The sequence below is a fragment of the Vigna unguiculata genome, chromosome 7 (genome assembly GCF_037176805.1).
Source record: "Vigna unguiculata cultivar grain cowpea cultivar isolate G323 ecotype 2 chromosome 7, ASM3717680v1, whole genome shotgun sequence".
In the NCBI taxonomy this organism is placed as follows: Eukaryota; Viridiplantae; Streptophyta; class Magnoliopsida; order Fabales; family Fabaceae; genus Vigna; species Vigna unguiculata.
This window is the reverse complement of record NC_140798.1, coordinates 31,422,493-31,435,436: the sequence shown is the minus strand read 5'-3', so window position 1 is coordinate 31,435,436 and position 12,944 is coordinate 31,422,493. Positions and strand designations below refer to the sequence as shown.

The following is a 12,944-nucleotide window of genomic DNA, read 5'->3' as shown; positions in this document are numbered from 1 at the left end:
TGTTCTCTCATGGAGATAAGATATTGTCGGCATAAGCTATGGCTTCACAAGGCTCAACCAAATTCGTGAGCGATTATGTATTTTTATTTGACTTATAATCTCCTTTGTCATCTTCTCAAACACGATATAAATTCTAGTCCCGATTCACAATCATCTCACTTAAGACACTGTGGACAAGACACCACCAACAACATGTCATCGTTATCGTCAATACACCCACACTAAATCATCGTTATACTATTCCCACATTTGGAATAACTACTTCATCATTTCATTCATATTCGTCTTAATTCACATTAACATTACCAAATTAGTAAATATAGTCAAAAAACAATATATATATATCATTCATTACATTCTCATATAATCTTAAATCATCACACCATATCATACTTATGTATTTTACCTCAATCCAAACACATCTCATAACATAAATCACCTATTATATATTTTAATTTACATGTTAATAATTCATTATTTATTTTTTATTACATTAGCATAATATTTAATTACAATATTTGTATTAAGTATATCAAAACGGCGAAAAGAATTTCTCTAACCACAGATCTCTAATCAAAGATCCCAATTATCAAAGTGAAGATTCATATGTTTAGGACCATCTGTCACAATTTTAGCTTGATCCAACGATTAACAAAACGAGAATCCCCATCTTCTCAAGATGACTCGGAAGAAGAAACACAGTCTTGCCCAAGAAAAGGTTGGCTCGCCCAATGTGAAAGCCTCCCATGCCTCTATGTCAGACTCAATTTAGTAAATCACTTGATGAGTTGTGAGCTCACCTAAAAATTTTGCATAAACCTTAAGCGAAATTCTATATAATAAATAGTATCACTCAACCATAATAGAGTGTTTTTCTCCTTTGTATGAGTCAAAACAGGACCAATCCGCTTAAAATGACTCATTAGAGCTAAGAGTTTAACTTGACTGTGCCAATTCCAAAAATCACAACTCAGAGACCAAATTTATAGTTTTAATCCACAACTTAACCTATTCTCACAGTTTTTCCCTATTCAACGAAATTAACGGATGAAATTACACCGATTCAACGATCAATTCATAGAGTACCAACGATCAAGGTAGTTATTCCAAACAAAATTCAAGGTGTCGAAGAACTTGTGTGAAGTTGGACTAAGGAAGCGTAAAATCCACCACTGACGTTAATAAGTGTTTCATGTTTTCCTTTCTCCACTATGACTCCATTTTTGATAACAGCAATCACATCTGCATTTTTTATTGTGGATAGACGATGTGCAACCACCACAGTGGTTCTGTTCACCATCACTTTGTCCAATGCATCTTGAACAACTCTTTCTGATTCTGCATCTAATGCACTCGTCGCCTCATCGAGCAGCAATATCTTCGGATTTTTTATTATGGCTCGTGCAATGGCTACCCGTTGCTTTTGGCCACCAGATAATTGGGTTCCTCTCTCCCCCACCAAAGTATCATAACCCTGCCATAGTAGAAAACCAACGAAAGTTCTTAACCCAACAACAGAAAGCAAGTTTTTTTTTCTTGGTTAATTATTTTACCTGTTGTAGGCCACTAATGTATGTATGTGCATTGGCCAATTCTGCTGCAGCTATGATCTCTGCTTCAGAAGCATTGCCTTCTTTTCCATAGGCAATATTGGCACGTATTGTTTCATTGAACAAAACTGGCTCTTGGCTTACAAGGCCCATCTGCTGTCTAAACCACTTGAGTTGCAACTCACGAATTTCCACACCATCAAGTGTGATTTGCCCTGAATCAGGATCATAAAATCTTTGCAACAAGGAAATCACTGTGGATTTCCCACTTCCACTTTCACCAACAAGAGCCACCGTCTGAAACACCAAATTTGGCAATGAAGTATTTTCTACGTACAAAGTTATATAAAAACTCAAACACTTACCTTGCCAGAATGGATACCCAAGCTGAGGTCTTGGAAAATGGGTATCTCAGGCCTAGATGGATACTTGAAGCTCACATGACGAAGCTCAATTTCTCCCTTGACGCTGTCCAGTGTGATGCCAGACTCATCACTCGGATCTATTTTCGACTTCTTATCAAGCATTTTAAATATGGACGCAGTGGCTGACTTCGCTTTGCTCGAGTCAGGAGCAAGGGATCTTGATTGGCAAATACCAGCAGTTCCCATAGTTAATGCAAAGAAAACCTGAAAAGCATGAAAGCAACTACATGTTCAAGAAGGAAGAAAAAGTGGAATGCAATACCCGGAAAACATAAATGTTACAAACATGACACAGTTGATACCCGGAAAACATCTGAGAATGACGCCTTCCCAGCTTCCACGAGTCTAGCTCCTGCGTAGTAACTGGTTGCGTGAAAACCATACAACGAGAAAGCCAAAACCGCAAACGCTGCTCCGTTGATCAATCCTCCTCGTATCCCTGCTTTGATGGGGGCCTCACATTTTTTCCTGTATAGTTCCATAATCTTGTCTTCAGCGCAGAAAGAAGCAACCGTTCTTATGCTTCCAACTGCATCATTAGCAACTTGGCTCGCTTCCTCATACATCATCTGTCGCAACAAACATATAATCTCAATAATTATATAACTTTGTAGTAATGGGAAAAAAAAAAAAACTAACCTTTACATCTGCACTGAATTCGTTCGAGAGTTTGTTCTTAAGGTATATATTGATTCCAAAAAAGGGAATCAGGACAAGAATAACTAACGTCGTCTGCCAAGATGCAGTGAAAGCAATAATGAATCCAGCCAATACAGATGCCGAATTTTGAACGAATAGTCCCAGCGCGTCACCAACAAGGGCACGTACCAAAGCCGCATCTGCTAAGAGTCTCGCACTGAGAGCACCGCTTGAGTTTTCAGCTTCATCAAACCAACCAACCTCCATGTTTACAACCTTCTCAAAACACATTAGCCTGATACGCTGGATTAACTTGCATCCCGCCACAGAAAAAAAGTATCGTTGTCCGACATTTGTCACAAATGCTGCAATACCAACGACAGTAAACATCAGTGCCCAAAACTTGGAGTCTTTTTTCATCTGATCAAATGGTTCATAAAATGTCTTGATGGCCATGGAAACCAGCAACCCATATATTGGATATATAACACCATTTGCTATGGCAGCTACACATCCAATCAAAAGGACATGAATCTCTGGCTTATTGAGGGAAGCAAGGCGGCTAAGTGGAACCTCTGGAGCTTGTTCTTTGGGTTGTGAGTTTTCAAGTTCAGGATCAGAGACATTGACTCCTTTGGATAAACCAAAGGAAACCGAAGGAGAGTGTCTGCTACTATTCCCTTTGGATGAACCCCTACTGATAGATCTTTCAAGTGATCTCCTTTGACTAGATTGTCTAAACGATTCTACTGAAATTTCACCCTTGCTGTGATGATCAGCATTTTCTTCTGAGTCATTGCTTATTTCTTGTAGGCGTATAAGTTGAGAGTAAGCTCCATCACCCTTTGATAATTCTGAGTGTGTTCCTGATTAATAAACACACATTCTAAGAGTAAGCAATTCTAATTCAAGATACTTTTATATTTAAGTATTTAAAAATATAAATAGTTAGAAACGGGTTTTTAAGTCCATAACTCAATCTCCACAAAACCATCTTGGTGCTTTGCACACTTTAAATATAGAAACTTTAAGTACTCTAATATATATTATATTAGAGAATGGGATTATTAGAGAATGGGATCTGATTCAAGTCCAACAAACTGATTTGTAAGGTGAGGACAATTTTATATTAAAAAATGAACTCGCGTGGTACCTTTCTCAATCATTTTCCCTCTGTGAATGACAGCAATCGTATCAGCATTCTTCACTGTGCTCAAGCGATGCGCCACCACAATAGTAGTTCTGTTGATCATGATCCTATTTAGAGCCTCTTGAACTATTCTTTCTGACTCTACGTCAAGTGCACTTGTGGCTTCATCCAGAAGTAGAATTCGAGGATTTCTCAGAATTGCTCTGGCTATGGCAATGCGTTGCTTCTGCCCACCAGATAGCTTGCTTCCATGATCACCAACCACTGTGTTCAATCCCTGCATGCAGAGGTAAATGAATGAAGTACTCTGCTGAGTCAGAAATAATAATTAGAAAATGAAGTGCTGTAAAGAGATGAGAGGATATGAATTAAATATGCATCAAGAGGAGTTATTTTTATGTAACTATATATTAAAAGGGTGATTGACAGTAATCATAACTATTTAACATGTTAAGTGAAAAGTCATTAATGATCAACGGGAATTGTAGTGTAAATAGTATCAATCCAATCCATTTTCACAAATGAAATAAAGTCTCCCTCACTAATTTTCTAATAGGTTGAACATAAAACCTGTGGAAGCTTATGAATGAACTTAGCAGCATTTGCAAGTTCAGCGGCAGATCTTATCTCTTCAATTGTTGCACCTTCTTTTCCATATGCGATATTATCCTTAATGGTAGATGCAAACAACACAGGCTCCTGGCTGACAAGGCCTATTTTTCCTCTGATCCACCTTAGCTGAAATTCTTTGAGGTTAATGCCATCAATAAGAACTTCACCAGCCTGTGGATCGTAGAATCTTTCTACCAAGCTGATAACTGTAGACTTTCCACTTCCACTTTGTCCAACTAAAGCTGCAGTTGTACCACCTGCTATACGAAGACAGAATCCACCAAATATCAGTTCTTCTGGTCTTGATGGGTAACTGAAATAAACATCCCTTAACTCTATTTCGCCTTGAATATCTTGTAATATTTTCCCATTTGGATCGTAAGCGTCTATCTCTGGCTTCCTTTCAATCGTCTGGAACATTTTGTATGCTGCAACCTGACCTAAAGAAAAAGCATTTATGCAAGGGGATGTCTGTCCAAGAGACCTAACATATGAAAAAAAGAAAAGCTATATGAACTGTCAAACTTCCTTAAAAGACATAAATAAATACATTAAAATAAAATGCTACGTACGATGAACCGATAAGTATGGCAACAATCACATTTATCACCCTGCCCCCACTATATTCTTTTTCCATTATCAACTTTGCTCCATACCATACTCCCAAAGCATAAGTCCCGAAAGTAACAAACAAAAGTGTGCCTGCACCGATTCCATGAATGCAACCTTCTTGAATTCCTGATTTGTAAGCATGTGCAAGATCTTTGTTATAACTAGATACTGCTTGTTTTTCCCCAGTAAAGGATGCAACCTGGAAATATACACAGGAACAAGAAATATCAGACTATATGGAAGTATAGAATGCCATGGTTAGGTTTCAAGTTTGAACAAACAACATACGGTTCTTATTGAGCCAATAGTCTGTTGGACAAGACGTGCAGCTTTTGCATAAGCTGTTTGAGTTGTGGAAGCAATCCTTTGTATGGTGAAGGCCACAGCAGCACCTGACAAAACAAGAAGTGGAAGAGAGGACAGCATGACAACAGTAAGAAGCCACCCTTTCACCAACGCTATCACAAATCCACCGGTGAATGTTGCTACAAGCTGCACAAATCTCCCAACCTGATAAGAGAAAATCAAGTTTATTATGTGAACACATTAAAATTTATCTCGTGCAAAAGTTGCAGCATATGCAATGTATGGTAGGTACCTTCTCACCCATGGCTTCTTGTAAAAGAATGGTGTCACCTGATATTCTCCCTATCACCTCTCCGGTGTTTGTTTCCTCATCAAAGAAAGCGATATCTTGTCTGAGAATAGTTTTCAGATACAGTTCCCTTATTCGTGCAGTTTGCCTCTCCCCCGTCACCGCCCAACATGCCTCCTCTGAAAAATTTTATGTTTCTCTCAACTTAAGTTTTGTGTTTCTTCATGTTCTTTCATAGTGTGGTAAAGTTACTCTTTTCATAGTTTACTTCCTTTCCTAGTACTATACTAAACTCAATCTGTTTATAATTTTAGTAGTATTCATATTTCTTAAATTTTTTTACTCATCCCTTTTATACTTATAATAGAATGAAATATCATATTTGCTAAAACAGAATACGATATTAGGAAATTAAGATACAAGGTTTAGCTTATAAAAGTTAAAGAATTTTTATGACAAAAAAATAATTTAATTATTATATATTAAAAATATCAAATAAAGTATGCTATCTCTAAATTATTTTTAAAATAAAAAAGTTATATTTTTGAAAAAAAAATATTTTAATATAAAATAAATAAATAATTATAAAATACATCATTAAATTTATTAACTTATTATTATTTTGATCTATAGTTTCTATATAATTATAAATGTAAAAGGATTTTAAATGATATTTTATTAATAATATAAAAATAATAATTATCTGTAATAGAGTTAGATGTCATATTTTAGTTTTGTAATGATTTTTCAAATATAGCAACTTGTTTTCATGTGTTAAAAGTGATAATTAACTTTATTTTATTTTATCTTTTATTTATTAATGATATATTTGTTTAATGAAATGGTTTGACGTAGTATATGAATGGTATAGATAACGTTACTTCCATTCTAAGAGTAATTTTAATTATTCTTTTAGGTTTTAGTGTATTAAGACCTACTTATCACTTTTACTTAAATAAAGAAATATTATAAGTCTAACATTTCTTTATTTATTAAAATAAAAATGTTTAACCCACCCTCTCAAACTTATATAATTGAGTATAACCCTTTTTAATTAAGATACTCTAAAAATATAATCAAATTTCGAATTTGGATAAAAGTTGAAAAAAAGAAAAGAAAGATGAGATGAGATGAGTTAAAAGAAAAAATAATAATAATATTTTGATAACTAAATTTTAATAATTTTTTCTTCAATTTTGTTTTTTAAATTTTGAATTTGAGGTGATATCTCTTAGATGATTTTGAAATATAGAAAAATGAAAAAAGACAGAATGGAAAGTCACTTAGAAAATGTCACATCTGATTGTAATATCATGTTGTAAAATAAAATTATCAAAATTTAGTTATTAAAAAAATATTTTTCAAGAAAAAAAAAGAGGGATATCTCGTCATGAATTTTTCTATTCTTATCATTCTGAAACAAGAAAGAGAATTTTATACTTCTCTCTTCTTCTTCTTCTTCCTCTCTTTTTCTCTAACACAGTGTTCGTTTGAGGGTATTGTACTGTTTAAGTAAATTTGGGAAATCAGATTTTGGTACGCGAGCGCGTTCGTTTACATGAATTGAAGGGATATGCGAGAGGCGATTTGGGGGATGGATGGATTATTCCATCCCCTCAAAAGTGCAAGGATACGCGAGTATACTGCATATGTTTTGTATACATTACGAAACTACCCTTCAGTTTTGTTTCCCGTTTCCAAAATCATGTGCATGGAGGGGAAGAAGATGAGATGGTTTGGGGTGTGGTAGTCGAGGAATGCCATGAAGGGTGGTCGTGCTTTGTTGAGGTGGTGGGTAGTGGTGTGGTTGGACGCAATGGCAGATTATATATGGAGCAGGGAGGGACCTTGGCCCCCCAAAATATTTGTGATTTTTTTTTAAATTATGTATATACTTTTGATTTTTTTAATTATATATATTTTTAATTTTTTTAAATTATAAGTAATGTATTTTAAAAATTGATAGAAATTTAAATTGTGTCTTTTTAATTTTTTTATAAAGCATAATAAATAATAAAATATAAAATTTAATATAATAAAGGGTAAAAATATTTAGGGTTAATTATTTTTTTGTCTTTGTTTTTGTCAAAAAAATATCAAATTTCGACTAAATCAACTTGAGGACCAACTTACATTTTTGGAAACAAAAACCAAAATAGTAATTATAACAAATATTTATTAAAATATTTTTTATTTTATTTCTCATTGTCTTTTTAAGTTTTCACAAACTTGTACTCATCTTTCAGCCTCATATGTTTTCTTTTTGGTTTTGAAGAAAAAGAGAAGTTAGACACAAACTCATTACTTTTGCTCTCATTTATCATTTGTTATCTTCTTTCCTTGATAAAAAAGGTAACTGTCTTGTCTCACTTGATAATGAACTATTAGTTTAATAGTTATTAATATTATTTTTTATTTCATGAACTTTGTATATTCCTTTTTTTATGAATATAGAAGAAAAAATAATGTATTATGTGTTTTTTCAAACCGATTTTGTGACTTGATTATAATATATTTTTCTTTTAATAATTACGACTCTCAATTTCTCATTAGATTATGATAACTTATTTTTTAATATTAATTTTTTAAAAAGTATATTGATGAAGAATAAAACCATAGATTCATTCTTTAAAAGTGATAGAAGAGAAGTGGTTGGTGAAGATGAAAACAAGATATATTTTACTTCTTCACATATTTTAAAGTATTGTACCAATGATCAAATTGTTATGTTAGATGAGTTATTTTTTAAAGCATTATACTAATGATCCAATCTAATAGTCAAATAATTATATTGTTTTGGTCCCTCCAAATTTTATAGTCAAGATCCGCTACTGGTTTGACGCGTGGTTGGTGGTTATATGCACCAGTGTTACGATGTTGTGGTGTTTTGAAAGGAGGATGGCACCGGTTACGTGCCTTGGTTTATAAAGGACTGACACCAGTTACGACATCAGTGTCAATGCTTATTATGTTTTTTATTTTTTACTTTTTGTTTTATTTTTTTTACTTTTTTTAATTTTTTTAACTTTTTTTTAAAACTTTTTTTAAAACTTTTTTTTTAACTTTATATAAATTTTGTTTAAAATTTAATTGTTTAAATTTCTTTTAAAATTTAATTGTATAATTTTTTTTACATTCATAAAAATTTAATATTTTTTATTTTAAAATTTTATATAATTTTAATATTTTTTTAATTCGTATTAATTAATTATAATTATTTTTATAACATCAAATTATAAAATCATTCTCTTTTTCCATCAAGGGTATTTCGGTAACTATCTAATTCTATCTATTTTTACAATTTATTTTATCTATCACATCAATCAAATACTTCACTGACTTTCATAAAACTTATCTCCAAATTCACTTACTTTACCCTCTAAATCCACTTAAAAAAATACAAAAATTCATCCACCCAAATCTACAAAAATTCATCTTCACATTCTCCCTCGTATCCATCCCCAAGGAACACACACTAAAGAATCCAACTAAATAAAGCTTGCAAAATTATATAGACTCTATAAATAATTAAACTATAAACAATAATAATAATATTATTAAAAAGGTTAAAAAATACATTGAGATAAATATTTTTCATTTAAATTTTATTATATATTTTAATTTAGCTTAGTGATATTGAAAATATGTAATATATTAGATGTTTAGTATTAGGTTAGGTTGTTTTACTTCAGATGGTACTTTTCCTCAAAATTAAATTGATTGGACAAATTTTACAGCCTGGTTTTAAAATATCTTTAATAACACATAATGTATAGAGTATAATTTTTTAATTAATAAAAATTATTATATAATATAGTGTTTATAAAACTTATAACTCGTTACGCTACTAAAATTTTTATATTACATGAAATTTTTCTTGTAAATTTGTTAAAAAAATTTGGAAGATTTTTTTTTCTGTTATTTTTTCTAAAAAATTTAATTAGCAGGTAATTCCTTCGTAGATAATTTCCTACAAAATTATAAAATTTGTAAGTATTTTCTACAAAATTTGTTGTGAAAAGTGTCTCATATAAAATATTTTGCAAAATAATTGGCAGCAATTTCTTGCAATTTTTTTCATAACAAAATTTATAAGTATTTTTTTAATAATGTTAAAGAGCACGGGAAGAATATATAATGCAGTATAATCTATATGAAAACAACTCATCAACTCATAAGATTTTACACTTTATTTGCTTAAAAAAATTACAATTTGAAAAAAAACACAATATTAATTTTGAATTATTTTATTTTGAAAGGTTTAATTTTTAAATATTTTGTTTCAAGAACATTATTCAAATTTACTAATTTTTTTATATAGTATTTTAATTACTATCAAATACAAAAAAAAAGTATTATTTCTACAAATATCAATCAAAAATAATTTTGACCTATAATATGAAATGAAGATTGATGTTATTAATAGTATTTTTAAAGTGTTAATTGTTAGTTTTACTCGTCACCGAGCGTTTTAATATTAAGAATGATTAAATACGAATATGTATCTTATGTTACTAATAGTTTTGATGTTTTAATATGTATGTTAAATATTAAGAATGGAATCACATGATGTATACATTCTTATTCTTAATATGAAATACTTTTCAAAAAACATCATGTGACAAATTATATTGTGCATCGAGGACGTGACTGAGCGTTTTAATATCTTGTGTAGAATGATTTAGTATTAGGGCAATGGTAATATCACACACCAATATTCATTTGACATGGTTTTCGTAATAAGAGAATAAAAAATAATGTGTTAAATGAAGAGGTGCCAAATATACTTTTTCTTAGTATTATTATTCATTGAAGGTGTTGTTGAGGAATACCTTTAATTTTTTTCTCACAAATATTATTTTTTTATTTAGTTTATATTTCACATGCATTTAAATCCGTGGAAAGTTATATTAGGTAGGAAATTTATAATTTATAAATATTTGTGGCAAATAATTTATGAAAAATACTTGTTTTACTCGTACATAAATTTTGTGGAAGATAAGAAATGAGAAATATTTGTTTTATCCATAAAAAAGTATTTGTGGAAAGTAATGCAAGGAAAATATCCAATATTTTACTTATAAAAAAATATCAATGGGAAATAGTGTATGAGAAATACTCATTTTTACCACTAAAAGATATCCGTGGAAAACAATGTACTGTAAATATCTGACTTACCAAGAAAATGAATATGTAGAAAATAATACTGAAAAATACCTTTTTACTTATGAAAAAATGTCCACTAAAAATATTGCGTGGGAAATACCTTTTTTATCCCATGAAAAATATCTGTGAAAAAAAAAGTACGGAAAATACATTTTTTATCTATGAAAAAAACCTGTGAGAAATAATCTATGAAAAACACACTTTTTATTCATGAGGAATGAAATTTTTTTCTTATAGTTTGTGATGTGTAGGTATGTGTGTTATATATGTATCATGTGTATGATGATTATAATTAAATTAGCTCACCCTAATGGCTAATATTATAGTGACGAGGATATATATATATATATATATATATATATATATATATATATATATATATATATATATATATATATAAGTATCTTTGTTCATGACAATAGAAAAATGGTGATAAATTTTAACATGTAAACGAATTTGTCAATATTAATTAAAAACCAATATTTAGTTGATGATACTTTGACATTAACCAGGTCACGACTTGATTGAAAGTGAATTGATGATATTTCAAAGTACAACATAATAAAGAATAATAAAGAATGTAGAAGAAAAAAGAAAGATGAATTGAGAGTTAAAAAAAAATAATTCTTATTTTTTAAGTAAAATTTATAGCTATCAATTTAAATTAATTAAATTATTCTTTATAAATTTTAAAAATTTAAATTTTTTTCTTAAAATTGTTTATTTAAATAATATATTTTATCATAAAATATTTTAATTTTTCTATAAAAATAAACTACTCTTTTGAAAATCTTAATACAAGCTCAGTAAAACAAAGTTCAGGTAACTTAGCTGTGGAGATCGTGAATAAATATATAATTTATAAATAAATAAAGTACTTACGTAGGAAGGCTCCTATTGCAGATCCTAGTGCCAAGTATAAAATTTTAAGACAAACCTGCATTTGTATAAATCACAGCAACCAAACATTATCACAACTTGTAAAAAAGCTCCCAAGTCCTTACAAAATCAGAACAAATCTCACTAAACTACTAGCATCCCTTCATTATTTTTGTTTACTAGATTTTGGATTACGGATTTGACCATATGATATATATATCTTTTAATATATTTTTTTAACATATATGTACGTAAATAAAATATCTTTTTAAAACATTTTAGTGATATTAAAATTATGAATTCCGTCTTCAAAAATATTTAGTGAAATTTGAATTCATTATGAATTTTGTATTTCCTAACAATAATACCCGTGTGATTTTCTTAAGTAAAAAATTAAATATAGCGGATGTAAAGTTATATATATTTATATAATAGTAAATCGAATGTTGTTTAATATCGTAGGATATATATATATATATATATATATATATATATATATATATATATATATATATATATATATATATATATGAGTGAAATAGAAGAAAATTGATTATAAATGATGGATGTATGAGAGAGGTGATTAAGATGGTTACCTTGGAAACATCTTGGAGTAGATTTGGGTTAGTGGCGCCGAAGGTATCAATTATTTGACCCATTAGTAATGCCAAGAGAGGGAAAGCGACACCGTTTGCAATGGCAGCAATGCTCCCAACAGCCATAAAGAAAATGTCAGTGGAGTGTGCATAACCGAACAGCTTATAAAACGGAACTCTCTCTATCTTTTCTCTTTCTTTCTTCCTTCCTTCTTCCTTTTTCCCATTCTCTGATGTGCTTGCCTTATCATCTTTTATCTCTTCTCCGTTCTCCACACCCATTTCACAGATCACTGCTCTCTACGTCAACAACAAGAGTGTTGTGTTAATAACTCCGACAAAACTTTCTGGACAAACAAGAAACAAAGACACACAGGAAATGAACACCAATATCAACAAATCGAAGACATACAAAGTAGGGAATATATATTCTACCTTAACAATAGAAAGAGCAAAGCACATACACTAATGTCGCTACCTTGAGTTATTTGGATAACTTTTTAAGACATTTAAAAAGAAAAATATAGGTTCATATTACTTACAATTATAAAAATAAGCAATTCGTATATAAAATAGTTTAGTTATTATATGCTAAAATAAAAAATACAAAAAGTTAATTCGCTATTTAAAAAAACAATTAATGTTCTTACAAGAAGTTGTTTTAATCAGTTTTGGTTATAGTAAGATGTTACATCAAAAGCTGAGATATAGCAAATAAAA

General features: G+C 30.2%; 1 protein-coding gene across 1 annotated transcript; it reads right to left on the bottom strand.

The window, feature by feature from the left end:
* Positions 1 to 526: 526 nt before the first annotated feature.
* Positions 527 to 12,596, bottom strand: LOC114190121 (ABC transporter B family member 4-like). Its single transcript, XM_028078893.2, has 12 exons — positions 12,225 to 12,596; positions 11,632 to 11,686; positions 5,587 to 5,762; positions 5,277 to 5,498; positions 4,949 to 5,187; positions 4,335 to 4,860; positions 3,768 to 4,041; positions 2,615 to 3,480; positions 2,278 to 2,544; positions 1,916 to 2,179; positions 1,554 to 1,847; positions 527 to 1,474 (listed from the first exon to the last, which is right to left on the bottom strand). The coding sequence occupies exons 1-12, from the start codon at positions 12,504 to 12,506 to the stop codon at positions 1,118 to 1,120; spliced, it is 3,822 nt and encodes a 1,273-aa protein (XP_027934694.2). The 5' UTR covers positions 12,507 to 12,596; the 3' UTR covers positions 527 to 1,117.
* Between the last annotated feature and the right edge of the window lie 348 nt (positions 12,597 to 12,944).